Source organism: Phascolarctos cinereus, unplaced genomic scaffold, assembly GCF_003287225.1.
Source record: "Phascolarctos cinereus isolate Bilbo 61053 unplaced genomic scaffold, phaCin_HiC Scaffold_726;HRSCAF=1367, whole genome shotgun sequence".
Classification (NCBI taxonomy): domain Eukaryota; kingdom Metazoa; phylum Chordata; class Mammalia; order Diprotodontia; family Phascolarctidae; genus Phascolarctos; species Phascolarctos cinereus.
In genome coordinates, this window is record NW_027556098.1 from 41613734 (window position 1) to 41634202 (window position 20469).

Below are 20469 nucleotides of genomic sequence, written 5' to 3' on the forward strand. Positions count from 1 at the left end.
AGGAAACCATCTAAGCACTTTTAATAGATAGAGCTTTGTTAATACTCTAAAGAGAGATGATGACTAGAGATCATTATAGAAGTGTCTCAGAATATGAGGTAAAAAGATTTTAATATGTGACTCTTTAAACGAATCTGATGAACTGACCCAGAATTTCACAAAGCTTTTCTTTATGATTTTAGAATGTCACAATAATGTTTGCCTACTCTTGTGAGTCATTCCGAAATAATACTAAATTCCAAGAAGTTATATGCTTTGATGTGGAAAAAGTATTGATTCATCATACTCTAAGCATCTTTCAGTTTCATATGCTTCTGAATATTGATGAATCTTTTATCTTTAAAGATAAGGTGATTTGATAGGTTTATTGGAAGACATGAGACATGGCATATTTGTAGTATTTCTGAGAAAATTGAATTTTTACAAAACTCTTCTCTCCCTCTCCACCCCTTTTCTGGGACATACTTCCTTTTCATCAATCCTTGGGAGCATCTGCGTATGATTTTTTAAAATCTCACAATTAAACCAAGGCAAGAAATGAAAGTGGATAATATTTTACATCTCTAGTTATTTTTAAAGATAATTTCAATAGACCTGTTAAGATATACAAGTAAGTTAAAAGAATGAATAACAAAATTTAATACAAATCTAGTTGGTGTATTTTATATAATGGATTTTGTACTTTATCTCCCCAATGTTGGAAGATCCTGGAGAGAAAGGATTGTTTCATTCTTTGTGTTTGCATAATAAATGCTGATTGATTGATTGATGACAAATTAGACATTTTGACAAAAGTGATTTGCATATTTGCAAGAAAAGATTTGCCATGAACATCTAATTCCTTTCTTTTCTAAATGTTTCCTTTCTAGTTCCACCAGATCAACCTCGACTTACTGTATCTAAAACTACGTCTTCCTCAATCACTCTTTCCTGGATACCTGGAGATAATGGTGGCAGTTCTATCAGAGGTAACAGGATAAAAGCTATTAACTGTGATTGCTTAACTCTAGGTACCTCTTAATGACAATTGATTGAGAGAAACAAGCTTACTTTCTGATTATTCTGTGTTAATTTATTCCAACTAACCATCGAATAACTACAGTTATCTATATATGAAGCTATACATCTGTGTAATTGGATCCTTAGCTTGGAATAATCTTAATGACAGAAGTAGTCCTGTGCATTTGATTGAAGTGAATTTTTTTTTGGCAGGGGCAGGAGGGAGCAGGGGGGAGAGGTTCTGGACTTGTGTTTTCATTATAATGGAAAACTTACAAGGTGGAAATTCTCTCCAAAAATGCAAATAGGTAACTCAAGGATAACTCGCTGTATTTGGAGTTTCCTGGGGCACTGAGAGTTTAGGTAACTTTCTGCTGGTCACACTGCTCCATGTGCCAGATGTCCCCAAATCCAATGCCCGCTTCCCATCCACAACAGAATACTACCCCTCAAATGTTCACTGTCATGTGATTAATAACAGGAACCCTGTTGTAGAACACACAAAATGAATAACATGGCATTGTAAGTGAATCATTACTGAAATCAAAAAGGAAAAAATCTAATTTCACTTGTCCCTGGGGTTATAAAGCCTAACTCTTTTATTTTTTCCATTTGCCAGATAATTCTAGGTCCCAGTGACATTTTCTAATGACATTTATCTTTTTAAAACTATGTTTATATTAGTAATTCTGCCTCATCTTTTCTTAGTTCAAAGATTCAGAAAAGACCATTTGTATCCTTCATAACCAGTTTCAGAGTTTCTTAGTTCTTTTTAAAAAAGCAAAGGGGGTGCTGCTAGGTGGCACAGTACATAGAGCACCAGCTCTGGAGTCAGGAGGACCTGAGTTCAAATTTGGCCTCATACACTTCCCACTTACTAGCTGTATGACCCTGGGCAAGTGACTTAACCCCATTGCCTAGCGAAACAAAATAAAACAAACCAAAAAAAAGCAGAGGGGATAAACTGCGGAAGCATACTTCTCCCTACTCTGACAATTTAGAAATACTACACAAATGATATTTGATATAGTTTCAGCAACATGCCAAACAATATTATGTTATATTGTATTTTAAAATTCAATTTTATTTTTTGTTCCAAATTTTCTCCCTCCCCTTCCACACCCATTAAGAAGGTAAGAAAACAAGGCCTCTTACAAATATGAATAGTCATGCAAAACTAATTCCTAAATTAGCCATATCAGAGGAAAAAGAAAGGAAGGAAGGAGGGAAAGAAGGAAGGAAAGAAGGAAGGAAGGAAGGAAGGAAGGAAGGAAGGAAGGAAGGAAGGAAGGAAGGAAGGAAGAAAAGAAGACTTTGAAAGCTGGATATCACTTGAAAAAAATTAAAAGGGAAGGGAAAGGAAGATTATAGTATAGTTTATGATCTGGTACTGCTAGTCTCCCTTCCCATTTTTTTCATTGATTCATTTGATATTCTTGATCTTTTGTTCTTCCAGGTGTATTGGTATTTTTTCTGGACCTATAAAGTATTTCTTTGGTAATTTGATTGGTATGGAACTGAATAATATAATTAATTTATCTAGTATTGTCATTTTATTATATTATTTTGGCCTGCCATTAGCAATGGACATTTCTCCAGTTATTTAGATCTGCCTTTATTTGTGTAGAAAGTATTTAACAATTGTGTTCATGCAGTTACTGTGTGTATTTTGTCAGTTAGACTTGTATTTTGTACTCTTCATAGTTATTTCAAATGGAATTTCTCATTCTGTCACTTCCTGCTGGACTTTGTTGGTAATATATAGAAATGCTGATGATTCGTGTGGGTTTAATTTATATCCTGCAACTTTGATGAAGTTGTTCATTGTTTTAATTAGTTTTTCAGCTGACACTCTAGAGTTCTATAAGTAAATCTTCAGATCATCTGCAAAAAGTGATAGCTTTGCATCCTCTTTGTCTATCTTATTCTTTCCACTTCTTTCCACTTCTTGGCTATAGCTATCATTTCCAGTACAATATTGAATAGTATTCACCCCTGATCTTATTAGAAATGTTTCTATCTTATCCTCATTATAGAGAATGCTTATTCTTAGTTTTAGACAGACACTATTATCATTTTAAAGGAAATTCAATTTATTCCTATGCTTTTTAGTTTTTTAAAAAAACATTAATGAGTGTTTTGCTTTTTCTTTATGATTGAAATAATCATGTGACTTTGGTTTTTATTATTAAACAGTACATTGTGTTTATAATTTTCCTACAAACCAGCACCACATTCTAGTTTAAATCTAGCAGGGGTATAGTATATTTTCTCTGTGTAATTTCCTTGCTAATATGTTATTTTAAATTTTTGCATCAATATTTATTAGGGAAATTGGCCTATAGTTTTCTTTCCCTGTTTTGACTCTTTCTGATTTAGGTGTCAAGATCAAATTTATTTCATAGTAGGAATTTTGTAGGACCCTTTATTTCCCTATTCTTTCCAAACAATTTATATAGTATCAGAATTAATTGTTCTTTAAATGTAATTAGCTTGTAAATCCATATAGTCCTGAGCTGCTTTTTTCTTTGTGATTTTATTTACGATTTAATTTCTTTTTCTATCACAGAGAGATTTAAGTATTCTATTTCTTGGTTTGTTAACCCAGGAAATTTATATTTTTGAAATATTCATCCATTTAACTTAGATTATCTATTTTTTTGGCATATAATTGGGTGAAAATCTAGTAATGATTTCTTTTGTTCCTTCTTTATTAGTTATGAATTCAATTTTTTCCTTTTTGATACTGAAAATTTGGGGTTTTTTCCTTCTTTTGTTAAATAAAATTAGCTAATGGCTTATATATTATACTATTTATTCCCCAAACACACACCAGGAAAAAACTCCTAGTTTTATTTATTAGTGCAACAATTTTTTTAAAAAACATTTTACTTTGTTCATCTTTCCTTTGATTTTCAGGGTTTCTATTTTGATGTTTAATTTTTTTAAAATAATTTATCAGTTTTCTAAGTTAAATTCATTGAGCTACTCTTTTTCTCTTTTATTGATGAAAGCATTTAGAAATATAAATTTCCCGTAAGTGCTATGTTGGCTGCATCCCAGAAATTTTGGTATGTTCTCTCATCATTGTAGTGAAATTATTGGCAATTTTCATAATTTGTCTTTTAACCCAGCAATTCTTTAACATTAACTTACTTAGTTTCCAATTAATTTTAATTCATCTTCAATAGCCCTTTACTGTATTTTTTACTTTAGCTGAAGCCTAATAGATTCTGCTCTAGTTCTTTATTTTAAATCTCTGTGTATCTTTCTGTTTCAAGTGTGTTTCTTGTAAATGATATATTGTTGGAGTCTGGTTTCTAATCTACTTTGCTAGCCTCCTCTGTTTTATTGGGGAATTCATCATACTCATATCCACAGTTATGATTACTGTGTATCTCCTCCCTCTTATTCTCCTTTTTTCCCTAATTCTTCCTGTTTTTCTTCTGACTTAACCTACTTTCCTTCTCATTCTCTTAACTATTTTCCTTCCTATTTCCCTGTTGGATACGACTCAACTGAGTATGTATGTGTACTCTTCCCTCCTTTAACCTATCCAGATGTAAATGAGGTTCAAGTGTTGTCTGCTCCCTCCACACACATGTTCTTTAGTAGTTTTAGTCATGTTCAACTTTTTTTGACCCCATTTGGAGTCTTCTTGGCAAAGACACTGGAGTAATTTGCCATTTCCTTCTCCAGCTCATTTTATAGATGAGAAAACTGAGGCAAACAGGGTTAAGTGACTTGCCCAGGATTACACAGCTAGTAAGTGTCTGAGAACAGATTTGAAACCAGGTCTTCCTGACTCTAGGGCTGGTGTTCTATCCACTGCACCACCTAGCTGCCCCCCCCAATACTGTCCTTTTTTTTGTTGCGTAACTCTTCTTTGCAAACCCCATTTATGTGAGATAATTTTTCCCATTCTTTCTATCCATCCCTCCCCCTCTCTCCCAGTGTATCCTTCTTATCCATTCTTTCCAATATTCTTTGGAGATCATCAAAACAACAGAATCATTCTCTATTCCTCTGTCTAATTAGATTCCCTCTACAACACCTATTGTTTATAATATTCTGTGGGGCTAAATCTTTATCTCTCCAAATAATAATGTAAAAAGTTTAAACTCGTTTAGTCCCTTGTAGTTTTTTTATTCATATTCTTCTCTTGATGCTTCTCTTTTTTAAGTTTTTAAATTTATTTTAAATTTAAGTACAAAATAAGAAAAGAAAAAACACATTGCCATGTACACAGCAGAACATGAGAGGCTTCAGTATAAAGTAGTAAATTCCCATTTCAAGAAGACCTATGTAATAAAAACTATACATTGTTTCAAAGCTGTCCAGCTTTTCTTTGCTTCCTTGTAGGTTTTCTTTTGTTCTCTGCTGTGCACTTTTCACTTTATTTTTCCCCTCCTTCCCCACCCCCCAAGAAGGCTACAATTAAGTGTGGATAGATATAGATATAGATATAGATATAGATATAGATATAGATATAGATATAGATATAGATATAGATATAGATATAGATATAGATATAGATATAGATATAGATATAGATATAGATATAGATATAGATAGATATGATATGGATATGGATATGGATATAGATATAGATATAGATACAGATAAGATATAGATATGGATATGGATGTGGATATGGATATGTACACACATATAAATATATACAGATCATACATATGCATAGATATCTATAAATGTGCACATATGTGCTCATACACATATATGTAAGACTGTACTATGCTTATTTCTACTTATCATCTGTCTCTCTGAAGGTGGATAGCATCTTCTTTTATAAGTCCAAGTCTTTCATGTTTTTCTAAGTCAACTAGCTCATAATTTCCTACACTACAGCAATATTCCAACCCAATCCTATTCTGTCTGAGAGATTGTCTATGAAAGATTTCCCCCAATTTTCTGCATTCCTTTTATTTTCAACTATATAGGTTTTATTTATATAAGAAAATTTTAACTTAAAATAATCAAAATTATCCATTTTACACATCAACAATGCTCTCACCTTGTAATATGGTTTAAGGTCTGATACTACTGGATCTGCTTCCTTTGCATCTTTTTTCCTCTGCTTTCTTTGAAGTTCCTAACCTCTTGTTCTTCTAAATAAACTTGTTTTTATTTTTTTCCTAGCTCAGTAAGATAATTTTTTAGTAATTTAATTGAGATGACATTACATGAGTAGATTAATTAGGTAAAACTGTCATTTTTTATTATATTGGCTTTACCTACCCATGAACAATAAATATTACTTCAATTATTTAGATATAACTTTATCTGTATAAAAAATATTTTATGTTTACATTCATATAGTTCCTCTGTCCATTTGGAAGGTATACTCACAGATATTTTGTATGTCTAATTATTTTAAATGGTCTAAAACAAAATTGAATAATATGGCCGACACATGGTGTAGTTTCCCTATTTTTCCCCTTTTGATTAAATCTATTTTAGCTTTAACTTTGTCTGGAATAATGATTATGACTCCACTTTTTATATAATAAATTCTACTCCTGGTCTTTATTTTATATTTGTGTGCATCTCTTGTTTTTATAGCATTTCCTGAAAGCATCATATTGTTGAATTCAAATTTTTCATCTGGTATCAATTTCCATTTTATGGGTAAATTCATCCCATTCACATTCTAAGCTATAATTATTTGTTGTACATTTTCCTCATTCCTATATTTCCTCACTATCCTTCTTGCCCTATTCTTATCGCTTCTCACTCCTCTGCTTTACCTCTATGGCTATCTTGCCCTCCTATTCCTTAACCTACCCACTCCTCCAAGAATCTGTCCCTTATCCTCTCTCTCATCCTATCCCCTTGCCCTCTGACTTCTTTCCAAATATAAAAGACTTTTATACCCTTCTATCTAGAAGGGTTGCTCTCCCTTTAACCCATTCCCAGTGAGAGTAAGGTTTCAGCATTACCTGCCCTCCCCCCTCCCCACACTAGCTTCTTGTGCATCAATTTTTCCTTTTTTGCTTCATTTGTATGAGATAATTGCTCTTTTGAAACTTGGCTATGATATCCCTGTAAGTTTTCCTCCTGGGATCTCTTTCAGGTAGTGATTGGTAGGATTTTTTTTTTCTATTTCTGCTTTGTGTTCTTGTTCTAGAACTTCAGGGCAATTTTTCTTGATAATTTCTTGTAATATTGCATCAAGATTTTTTTTATCGTAATTTTCAGGCAGTCTGACTATTCTTATATTATTTCTCCTCAATCTGTTTTCCATATCAATTGTTTTTCTGATGAGATGTTTCATATTCACTTCTATTTTTTCATTCATTTGATTTTTATTACTTCTTTGTGTCTTAGAACGTCATTAGCTTCCCTTTGTCCAATTCTCATTTTCAAGGAATTATTTTCTGCCTTAAGTTTTTGGTTCTCTTTTTCAAGTTAGTTGACTTTCTTTTCATAATTTTCTTTATTTTCTTGGATTGCTCTTATTTCTTTTTCTAAATTTTCCTCCGTGTCTCTTACATGATTTTTAAAGTCTTTTTTAAGTTTTTCCAAGAAATTTTTTTGTGCTTGGGAGTATTTAACATTTCTCATTGAAAAAGGAGTGGCTTTTTATCTTCCTTTGAATATGAACTCAGACTTTCTCTGTCCCCATAGTGGCTATCTATAGTTGGGTTATTCATCTTTTGCTTGCTCATTTTTATTTTTATTTTTGTTTTATTTTATTTTTTGCAGCTATTAGTGTGATCGAGTTCTAGACCCAAGGTATGGGGAATGATGCCCCAAATCTCAGGTCCTTCTTACTGTTATTTTCTGAAGTCTGTCCTGGGGCTCAACCTTTGGCTCGCCTCTCCACTCCTAAGCAATGGCTAGAGCCCCCAGTCACTCTGTCCCATAAATGATCTTACTCCCTGTGGTCCCTCCAGTGGCTGCGAATTACAGCTGTCCTCTCTTCTCTAGAACAGAAACCAGAGACTCTGCTGTCCTGTGAGTGCCCATAGCCAGCAGGGTCCCCATCCTTCTACTACTGCACTCACCAGGTGTGTGTTAGCTCCTTCTCCTTGCAGCCACAGCCCCGGGATGCATCTGATCAGCACAGCTGTGCTTGGCATCCTTCGACAATGGAAGGACTTTCAGTCTTCTCATCTTTCAGACCTCCATACTGTACTGGAGATGAAAGTTTCTAAGGCTGAGGCTGCCTGCCAACCCCAGCTGCCCCCAGGGCTTGTTGTTTGTTGATTCAATACAGTTGTCCTAGAGGTATTTGCATTTCACTCATGCTGAACCTCTGCTCCTGGAGGTCAGGTCTTTCCTGACTTTTGTTTATATCCACTGGTCTACACTCCCTCTGAGGCAAAGTTATGTCTTTTTCTAAGGAGGAAATTTGGAGAGCTGAAATTTTTCTGACCTGCCCCACTATCTTCCCAGAATCCTCTCTGTGCTTATGTTTGTATGTTTGTTCTGTGCTTATGTTTGTTCCTGTGTTTGTATTTCAAACTCTGGTCTTTTCATCAGAAATGCTGAGGAAAGTCCTCTGTTTCATTAAAGGTTCATTTTTCCCTGTAGTTTCTTACTCTGTTTGGCTGGTCAGGATATTGTTCATTGTAAGTCTATATCCTTTCCATCTGGAATATCACATTCTAAGATATTCATTCCTTTATACCGGTAGCTGCTAAATCTTTTGTGATCCTGACTGTGGCTCCCTAGTAGTTTAATTCTTTGTATCTGGCTGCATACATATTTTTTCTTTGACTTGGGAGCTCTGGATTTTAGCTATAATATTCCTGGGAGTTTTCATTTCTTACTTTCTTCTAGGACATGAGTGATAGATTCTTTCATTTTCTATTTTGCTATCTAGTTCTCAGCTATCTTTGGCAATTTTGATTTGTGATTTCTTGAAATATATTTAGACTCTCTTTTTGTTCATGGCTTTCAGGTAGGACAATTATTCTTAACTCATTACTCCTTTATCTAATTCCCAGGTCTTTTATTTTCTTCTACTTTTTCAATCTTTTGACTTTTTTTTTATTTCTTGATGTCTGATGGCGTTATCAACTTCCATTTCACCAATTCTAATTTTCAAGGAGTTAAGTAAGGCTTTGTACCTCTTTTTCCAAACTGTTATTTCTCTTTTCATATCATTATTCCCTTGTTCTTCCTTCTTTCCCCATGTTTTTCCACTACTATTCTCAATTTGCTTTTAAAAATCATTTTAGCTCCATTTTTAACCTTGCTTTAACTTTCAACTCTAAGAATTCTTATTGGAATTATGTCCAAGCTTTGGGTTTTTTAAGCTTTTCTTGTAGATTTTGAGTCATTCTTCCCTTCCGGGTTTGCTTTTAGTGTTTCCCTATTGCGGCAATAACTTGTTATAGTGGGATTTTTTTTTCTAGTTCAATCTTCTGACTTTGTACTTTGTGTTAGTTTTGGGCTTTGCACACTTCTTAGGGAGGGGCTTGTCTGGCCTGAGGATCTGTCTTTTTACATACTTCTGCTGTTGTTGCAGTTCAAGCTAGGGGCCTGCAAGCTTTCAGTGCTCCCAAACTTGTGTGGCTTAGAAGAAGATCTAGTTAATGCCCTCCTCATCTCTGTTCCTGGCATAGGTTCGGATGTGTTAGCTCGCCCCTCACCAAATGTTTCAGTAGAATATTGCTTGATTCAACCACTTTTAGCCCACTGGGAAGCTCTCTAAGTTCAGAGTAATTGAAATGCTGAGTCCCCTTTGGTCTGGGATGCTGTGCTCGGATCCTGCCATCAGAGCCAAACAGTTACTGTTTGCTTCTTGAGCTTGGTCCTTTTTCAGTACATGGTTAGGGCCAATCCTCACTACAGTTACTCTCCACCCAGGATCTATGACCCAGAACTGTACAGTAGGCAACAAAGGTGCCAGATAGCAATATTCCTCTACCCAGTGCTAGTTCAGGAGTCCCTTGGGGTCCCTTTTTGACTCACTGCTTCCTGACCTGATGACTGTTTCATTCCTCTTTTTGTGCCGGTATGCTAGAATGTTTCATAGCCCATTGGTGTTCCTAGCCAAACCCAATCCACAGGGAGTACAGATGTCTCCATCTCTCTTCCTAAGCCACCTTGGGCTGGGAAAATGACTCACTGTGACTTTTTCTTGTATTTTTTCCTTAACAGAATTAGATCTGGTGCATTTTCTAGATCTTTGTCAAGGAGGTGTGCTAGGTAAACTAGATTCTAATAGTTCCTCTCACTCTTTCATCTTGACTATACCCACATCAATCAAAATTAATTATAACATTTTTGAATAGCATTGCAAAAGAAATTCTGAGAGATGTTCTAAGCATGATCCATTTATTAACATGGGTAACAATTACCTACACATGGGGTCAATGCCATCTCAATGATCAAAGACCCCAAGTGAGGGCTGACAGCATCTTTTGTAGTGATTAACAAGATGACAAAGCAAAATTTTGAGCAGCATAAATATATCTTGTTCTGATTGGATAGAAAGTAAAAACATCTCACTTTAACTTGATGTTACAAAATTTGGACCTCCCCATTTGAAATCTGATGCCAATAAAATATTAACCATAAACAAGACATGTGATTCAAGGAATTTGGGAATTGCTTAGATTAAATCTGCTTGACCTTTAGCTTAAGCAAATTTCTCCCAGATGTGGGTGAGGGGTGAAGGTGTAAGTGTGGAGGTACAAGTCAAAAGGCTAGGGTGGAGATACAAGTCACAAGAGTACAATTGTGATCCAACTGAGGTTACCTGAGTAAACTTGAGAGGGAAAGGAATATTAAGTCTTAACAAAATAGAATTAAAAATCAATTTTCAATTTCACAATGGCAAGGAAATACAAATTCCTTTAAATGGTGTCTTTAATTTTAAAATATGTGTTTAGTAAACCCCATACCTGATGCCAAATGGTGCTAACTTTTTTTTTCTTCTTTAAGGATATATATTGCAGTACTCAGAAGATAACAGTGAGCAGTGGGGTAGTTTTCCAATTAGCCCTAGTGAACGTTCTTATCGACTAGAAAGTTTGAAGTGTGGTACCTGGTATAAGTTCACACTTACTGCTCAAAATGGAGTGGGACCAGGGCGCATAAGTGAAATCATAGAAGCAAAAACACTAGGAAAAGGTTTGTTTACTCTCTTTTTGCCTTTATTTGCTCTGTTTTATATAAAATATATGCATGTGTGAGTAAATATGTTTGGTTATATTCAACAGCACTTTCAGAGTAGTGAAGAGAGGAATAATTCTTAAAAGTTATTTCAGTTACTTTTCTAACCCCTTCACTAGCATGTAAAAAAAGAAAAGTTAGAAAAATATGAACTTTGTGACAAATACTATGATTAAAAAACTATGAAACTCATATTAGTTAGTGTCCCCACTTCCCTTTAAATTCCCTGGTCTCCCTCTCCCTTCCCAGACAAGTGTTTTGTGTCTCAGGTACCCATCAGAAAGAAGGTGATCAGGTAAATTATGATTCTTCCAAGTACAACTATAGAAAAAGTAGAGCTAGAAAGGTCATTTTACATTATTTTATAGATGAGAAAGCATTTAAATTTTATAAGGGGTTTTAGTCATTGTGAAATACATGAGGAAGAGATTTTTTTTTGTGAAGAGGTCCTTCACATCATACCAAATTAGGAACCATGGACTACATCACACATTAAGTTTAATCTCAATGCAAAGTAAGATTGAAAATTTTGGTCAGTCCAATTTATTGGGGCAAGTCAGCTGAAACCTGGCAGTAATGATTTTGTTCCTTTTAGAATTATTTTAAATGACATTAAACTGAATTTTTAAAAACTAGTCTCTGATTTAATATTATAGTAGATATATAGTTCTGATGCCAATAAAATCTCAATACGCTGCTTTCCCATAGGATGAATATGATAGGTGCCGAACTCCTATCATTCAAATTGTATAGCAATTAAATTAAGCTACTTTTTTCAATATCTCTTCTTCTTTATTTTTGCCTTTATTTTCTTTATCTTAAATACTAATATTAAAATAAACATTGTTTTCTAGAGCCACAATTTTCAAAGGAGCAAGAACTATTTGCCAGCATTAACACCACTCGAGTGAGGTTGAACCTCATTGGTTGGAATGATGGTGGTTGTCCAATCACTTCTTTTATTCTGGAGTATAGGCCATTTGGGACGACAGTCTGGACAACAGCTCAGAGAACATCACTTTCCAAGTCATACATTTTGTATGACTTACAAGAGGCTACCTGGTATGAGCTGCAAATGAGAGTGTGCAACAGTGCTGGTTGTGCAGAGAAACAGGCCAAATTTGCTACACTTAACTATGACGGCAGTAAGCATCCTATTTTATATCTGTACCTTTATATTTCAGTTTATGAGTCTGGAACATATATTGATTGTCAGTCTCTACTTTCATTCTCCACACCTGAAACAAGTGTCATAATTACTTTTGGGCTTTCATGACACTCTTTAAGTCCTTTGCTGATTTCTTCTTGAGTTCACTTTGGTCCTCTATGTACTAGAATCTACTATCATGGTATAAAGGTTAAAGGCTAAGCGCTGACAAATCTCCTTTGGGTGTAACTTTATTAATGCTGAGAGATTCTTATTAAGGGGTTTTATGTAAATAATTACTAATGATGTAATTATGTAAATAATTACTAATTATCCCCCCCAATTCTTTTGCTGTGACATGTGAGCAATAGCTTTCTTTAAAAAAAAAAAAGAATGCTTTCCATCACATTAACATGTATACAAAAAGGATATTCAATGTAGTAGATATATAAACATTACATCCTAGGCAAAAGTAGGATTCTGGTAAAATATGAACTCATTTTATCTGCAGTTTAAAAAGAGAATTTAAAACAACAACCATAAAGTTTGGGATTAGTAGAAAATAGATGATCATATTAAAACACAAATGGTTTTCCTTTTATTATATTTTATTGTAATAGATAATTTGGTGACAATTGAATTAATGAGATAAATTACATTATCAAAATGTACATAGTTTTAAATACCACATGGCACTGATTATATTGGTTAGAAAACTTTAAAAATATATAACTAATAGTATGTTTTCTATGTTGATTCTTCTAAGATTGTTTTTAACAATATAAAATGTAGTGGTTGAACTAGTTGATATATGAAATAAAATATATAATAGTTTGACTGTTGTGTCCTTAATAGTGGCCTATTATTAGGCCTACTAACATAGTAGTAGTATCAGGAACACCACCTCAATGTTCTGCACTGTAGCAAATAACAGAATAGTTATTAATTGAGTCAGTGTAATTTATAATGTTTTTCTTCCACTGATTGGCTGAATTTGGTATCTTTATTAGTTTATGAAAAGTTTAAACAGCTAAAGCTTCCATAATATAATAGATTATGTAAAATGATAATTACTTTCTTCATTAGTTGTTACAGTTCCAATATTATGATGTCACAATCCCAAATACTCATGTCGAAGGATATGTATATAAATATTTTTGTTATTCTAATGTCACCATCCCAAATATTCAAAATATCTAAGTTACCTGAAATGAACAGCATTCAAAATATGGGAACCTAGTGAAGGATGGCAAAAATGATATCAGAGCAAGATTGGATGAATATTATCTTTGTTGTCCTGTCTGCTACTGGAGTGTTACTGAAGATGTTTTCAGCGAACCTACAGAGAAATATCTTATACCTTAACACTTTTATTCAGCTACAAAATCAATTGTTTTATATGTGGGAGAATAGTAAGAAGAATGTTAAATATGAAAAATAGCAGGATAGCAACCTTTTCAAAGATAATTTCTGTCTGAATACTATAAAAAGAGATGAGAAGGTAATTAATAGCAATAACAAAAAGCCTTCAAAAAAGACAATAATCTTACTAATTATCTTCAAATATACAATCTAATAATCTTATTTCTTGCTTTCTCCTAAACATGATTATTTTAAAAATTCAGTCCAATGTCACATGAATACATTCCACAAAGAGTTGAAGCCACCAGTTTTTCTTGATCCTAAGGGCTTAAGAACCTCTTTAACAAAATAGTCCTAACATAGATTTTCCGATTTCCCCATGCATTATTTAAGTCTGCCTCCTTTTGTTCTTAGCTATGATCTATATTCCTAGAAATACTTCTATAAACATTCTGCCATTGATGTTTCTTCTCTGACTAATATGGGTTATTGTGCATGCTTTTCATTTCATTTTTTATTCTACTCTTTTACTACTGCCTCTACCTTTAGGCTTTCCCCTTCCCATAAGAATGTTTTAAAGGCAATCAAGCCTTTTTAGTTCATTGAATGGTCTTTGTTGCTGTTGTTGTTGTTCGCTCATTTCAATTATGTCTGACTCTTCATGACCCCGTTGGGGGTTTCCTTGGGAAAGATACTGGAATTGTTTGCCATTTCCTTCTCCACTTCATTTTACAAATGAGGAAACTGAGATAAACAAGGTTAAATGACTTGCCCAGGGCCACACAGCTAATAAGTGTCTGAGACTGGCTTTGAACTCAGGTCTTCCAGACTCCAGGCCCGGTGCTCTATCCATTGCATCACCTAGATGTTCCATTGAATGATCTTCATCATGAAAAAAAAAAATAAGAGAATTTTCACAGCTATTAAATAGTGTTGCTTAGATATCAACTGTTCAAAAATAAATTTCTGGGGAAATCTTACACATTTTGATTTTAAGTGGTTTCTTATTCATAAGTCATTCACTTTCATTAATCATACTCTGCTGTCACTGTCTTCTATGATAATCAAAACAGAGTATAGCATTTAAATATGCTTACCTATGACTTGGAGATATCAAATAATCATCTTTTAGAAATATGTATTTGTTATATATGTATATTATATATATATACATATATACATACACATATATGTGTGTGTGTGTGTATATATATATATATATATATATATATATATGTATAGTGTGTGAGAGGGGAGTGGCTTCAGCATCAAGAAGGCATGGGTTCAAATCCTGTCTCTAACACATTCTGGCTGTGTGGCCTTAAGCAAGCCATTTAACATCATAGTGTTCAAGGCAGTTCTCTAAGACTTTAAGTTGTAGAAAAGATACTGACCAGCATTATTAAAGGGACTTTGTTGATATGAGAATTCTCTATACCAGTGAAATCAGAGGTCTCTCTCACACAAATTATAACTGTGTTTCATATTATTGATTCTGATCCATAATGTTCTTTTTAAGGAAATGATGCTATAAATTTATCCAGTATTGTAGATGTTAACCATAAATACATTCTATGAATTGAAGTTTGTTCTATGAAATATATATTGTTGTTCAGTCATTTTCAGTCATGTGTGACTTTTCATGACCCCATTTAGGGTTTTCTTGGCAAAGATACTGCAGTGGTTTGTCATTTCCTTCTCTAACTTGTTTAACAGTTGAGGAAATTGAGGCAAATGGGGTTAAGTGACTTGCCCAGGGTCACAAAGGTAGTGAGTATCTGAGACCGGATTTGAACTCAGGAAGATGAGTCTTCCTGTCTCCAGTCCCAGCACTCTATCCACTGCACCACATAGAGTATACGTTTTAGTAAACTTAGGAGTAGCAAAATTTATTTTCTATTTCAATTTGAAGTTATATAGGGGGAAAAAAGATTTTACTGAAATATGATAATAATATAGAGTGCCCCCAAAGTCCAAGGGCAGTTTTAAGCTATTAAAATTTTGTATAATAGATGACAGCAAGCAATATTTATCATGTATATTTGACAAATTTTGTACTTCATAGGGGCAAGAATCATTTAAAATTCATAAAATTATATGTCTAGGACTGGTAGGAACTTCAGAGGTCATCTAGTACAACCCTTTCATTTTAGAGATGAGGAAACTGAAACTTAGAGAGGCCATGTGACTTTTCCAGGCATTTAAAGAGAAAGCATCAGAGACAAATTTGAACCAATGTCCCAACTTCAGAGCTAATAATACCCTGCTTCCTCCATTGATTTATTTCTTCTACCATATCCTTAGCTAAAAGTTTTTATGTCTTCTTATGACTTCTTATGATTTTCCCTTGTTGCATTTACAATTTTTTTCCTCTCTCTGTGAGCACCTATTAACAGAGTTCTTATACATTTTGATGGGGCATCATTTCAACAAAACACACTTTCAAGGCAGGGAGAAAAAAAAAACCTCTTTCTCTCAATTGCCTTACTAATATTAAAGCAAACATTAAGAACATATTTCTTCTGGGAAGAAATTAAAATATAGAGTATAACAAAGTGTTTTTTCATGAAATTGCAAAAATACAGGACTCCACAAAACACTAGGTTTTTTTTCTTTTATCTCAGCATCCATGGGCAGTAAAATTATTTTCTATAACAAGCATTGTAATAACTAATTCACAGTTCATATCACTTACTTGTTTTTCTTTATGATTCTAATCAATCCACAGGTTAATAACAACTAGAAATATGAAGGTGGCTTTAAAAAACTATATGATTACTTTTGAAAAGTTAATTGATAACCCATAAAAATAAGGCATTAAAAAAGTCAATTTTTTTTCTACTTTTGCTGAAATAGAGGTTGAATACTCAAATCACAAAAATGGTTTCAAGGGCTTTTTTCCCCCTACAGGCAGATATTTATGTCAAAATCCCCCTCCAAACTGTCTTCCTATTTACTGTATTGTTCTTTTTTTGACTATGCTATTTTTGGAACAGGCTACCAATTGTACAGTTGGGAACAGTCTAAAAAACATTGAATTCCAAATCAATTCTTTGTCATTCACATATGTACCCTTAGCTTTAATTAGGACATTGCCTATACCCAGTAATACCTTGCTAAGTGAAATCCATTTAACAAAAAAGCTGTTGATCTGTTACAGAGACCCAAATTTAGTGTGCTAAAGGGTAAGCTAAAAAGTAAATAGTATTATATTAGGAGGGAGGAATAGGTTTAGTAAATGAATTCATCATGTGCCCAATAATTAATTTTATAAGACATGCCAGGTACCAGTGTTTTGGGTTTTTCTCTAATAACTTATTATTTCTAAAGACTAAATCATTTTCTCTTCATAGAAATCTAACTTCATAAACCTATTTTCAGGCACAATTCCTCCACTTATTAAGTCAGTTGTCCAAAATGAGGAGGGGCTGGCAACCAATGAAGGGTTAAAGATGCTAGTGACCATTTCCTGCATTTTGGTTGGAGTCTTGCTATTATTTGTGCTACTGTTGATTGTACGGAGGAGAAGAAGAGAACAGAGATTGAAGAGGTTGAGAGGTAAGAGAATTCAACCCTTCACTCCCACATATTATCTAGTATATTTCCACTGGCCCTTGATATCAAAATGTAATATGAAATTACAATGAGATCAAAAAATCATTTAAAACTGAATCAGTTATATCTATTCATCCCCACTGCCACCATTTCAATAAATGAAGAAGCATTTCTTCTATGTGTCAGGAACTCTGTGCCTGGGATACAAATACAATACATGAAACAATTCTGTACAGAATAAAGAGAGTAACTACAGATGTAGGCAAAGTTGGGGAAATCAGGAAAGATGTCCTGAAGATGATACTTGATGGTATCTTGAAGGAAGAGAAGTACTCTACAAAGTGGAAGTATAGAAGAAGTGCATTTCCCCATGCATTATTTGAGTCTGCCTCCTTTTGTTAGCTGTGATCCATATTCCTAGAAATATGTCTGTAAGCATTCTGCCATTGATGTTTCTTCTTTGACTAATATGGGCTATTGTGCATGTTTTTCTTTTTTGTTTTTTTATTCTACTCTGTTACTACTGGCTCTATCTTTATGCTCTCCCCTTCACATAAGAATGTTTTAAAGGCAGCCACAGAAAAGGCACAAAGACAGGAAATGAAGAGTCAAGTATGAAGAATAGAAAGGACGATTTGGCTGGATCACAGAGTGAGGGAGGGAGAGTCCAGAGAGACTGGAAAGAGCTGAGGCCAAATTATAAACAGCTTTAAAAGCTAAACAGAGGAGCTTATTTTTGATTCTAGAGACAATAAAGAACCACTACTAAAGTTTATTGAGTAGATGAGTGGTTTGGTCTGATTTAACTTTAAGAAAAATTAAGTTAGCAGCAGTGTATAGAGTGTATTAAAGTGGAGAAAGATAATGTAGAGAGAGCAATTAGGAGGATGTAATAATAATCTAGGTGAGAGGTGATGAGAAACTGAACTAATATGGTAGCTGTATGAGTATGAGAGTGAAAATGGATCAGATTCAAAAGATGTTGAGGTAGAAAGGGCAATTGATTAGATAGTGAGATGAAAGAGAGAGAGGAGTTGCAGATAATACCAAGTTATAAACCTGGGAGATTAGAAGAATACTGCTACCTAAGACAAAAATAGGAAAGTGTGTAAGAGGGATGGATTTGAGAGAAAGACAATAGTTTTGTTTTGAACACTTATCAGGTTTTCTCCGAAAATAATATCTTATACGTTGCTACAGATGAGATTTGAAAGTCTTTTATTTGTGAAGATATTTTGTAGCAGTGCAATAAAAAATATATTTTCCTAAGTTAGATATTTTAGTTGAAGTTCCACATAACGTTTTCCCTGAGAAGAAAATGAGAGGGAATAATGCAGACTCCAGGTCCTTCAGAATTTCAAGATTGCTTTGCAATTACATATTGAATTTATTATATATTTTAAAAGTAAAGCAAGTTCTACATAATGGAACTCTATGGTTGCTTGAACAACACACTCCTCTTCCATCATATATTTGGAAATGTTCATTTTTTTTACATAAGTTGAAAATAAAGTAAAACATAAATGAAAATAAAGCAAAACAAAAACCCAATCTTCTGTCTGTACTCAATTTAATTATCTTTACATTAACCAATTACCTTAGCAATACACTTGAATTTACCATAGATAAATCTTTAATGAAGTCTGTCCATCCAAAGGAATCTACTACTGGAAGTCCTAGAGGGATATTTTATTATCACAATTTTACCTAGAACATAATCCCACAGAATAGGCTTCAAGTCCCAGTCTATGTAGCCTGGATTCATTTCAAGGAGCTATGTCCAGTAAGTTTTGAAATATCTACCCAGGAGAGAAATAGTTTGGCAAAATTAAGCAACATTTATAGTGAATCTGACAATATGCAATTCTGTCCATTATGTAACCAATAATCTAATACTACGCTGCCTGTAAAGAAGAATGAGGTTCAGGTTTTTTTAACTTCACTCAGGCCATGCCTAGTCATTGTAGTACAAGGGATTTTGTTTCAATTTTTGGTCATGTATATATTTTTCCTTATTCAGGTTATTTTACTCTGCATGAGCCCATAAAAGTCTTCTTGGGTTAGTTGTTCCATGCAATATAGTAATATGCCATAATTATTTAGCCATTTCCTGTTGATAGGCAACTACTTTGTTTCTAATTCTTTGGTAATCCAAAAAGCATAACCAGGAACATTTGAGGACTTTTTCATTCTGATTGCCTAACTAGAACAAATTGCATGGATAATTTAGTCACTTTTTTTTGCATAATTCCAAGTTTCTTTCCAGAATGGTTGGACTAATTCATATTTCTACTAACAAAGGTGTGCTAATAGAGTGTCTACTAACAGTGTGCCTTCATTCCCAAAGCAAATCCAAACATTGACTATCTTTATGTCATCTTTATCAATTTGCTTTATGAAACAGAGAAGTATAATTGATAAGAAGACAAAACCCAGTAATTTACTTTATAAAAAATAAATACTCATGTAAAAGAATGATACAAAGACAATAAAAATAACATGTTTAAAAAGAGTTTGTTGTGCATCAGGAGATTCCAGAAAGATGGATTTACAACAATAATTCATGCTAACATCATAAAAATATATTTAAAGATATATTTAAAACTAAATGTAAGGAGTAACTGAAGGACAGTTAGAAAGTCTAGCAACAGCAATGAAACTAGAGAAAAATAGGCACAAATGTTAGCAAAGAAAGACAAATGTCATTCCTATTTTCTGACACCATGTGAAAAAAAGAAGAAACTTAGAAAACCCCAGAAAATCAGCAAAGAAACTGATTAGGCAGTTCGTAGTTTAAGGTAGCAGGACATAAATAAATCCAAGAAAAGGTCTATAGAACAAAAATGAAGGAGGAAAGAGTAAAAGAGAAATCTCATTTAAAATAGCAATAAAATATATAACGTCTGGCAGTCAACCTACTAATATTTACCATATTTAAAACATATAAATACAATTATAAAATGATCTTTAAATTAAAAAATGACAAATAATTCAAGGGCTATTCATTGCTCATGGATTATAAATATGCTACCTCAATTCATTTACAGATTTGGTATTACATGATCCTAATTACAGGTGGAATAATATAAACAAAGTAATATAAATATTTGTTAGATCTAAAGAAAATAATAACACAATTCATTTGAAAAAACCAAAGGTGTGAAAATTAAAGGGAAACAATGAAAATGTAGTATTAAAGAGGGAATGAAACCTCTAGTAATCTAATTATATCATAAAGCAGTTTTGATCAAAACTAT

General features: G+C 33.4%; 1 protein-coding gene across 1 annotated transcript in view; it reads left to right on the forward strand.

The window, feature by feature from the left end:
• DSCAM (DS cell adhesion molecule) overlaps positions 1 to 20469 on the forward strand; it is a 933525-nt gene that overhangs the window by 859572 nt on the left and 53484 nt on the right. Inside the window, exons 24-27 of the mRNA XM_078146483.1 lie at positions 870 to 968; positions 10918 to 11106; positions 12003 to 12293; positions 17039 to 17215. Of these exons, the coding sequence (XP_078002609.1) occupies positions 870 to 968; positions 10918 to 11106; positions 12003 to 12293; positions 17039 to 17215 (756 nt within the window). The remainder of the gene's footprint in view (positions 1 to 869; positions 969 to 10917; positions 11107 to 12002; positions 12294 to 17038; positions 17216 to 20469) is intronic.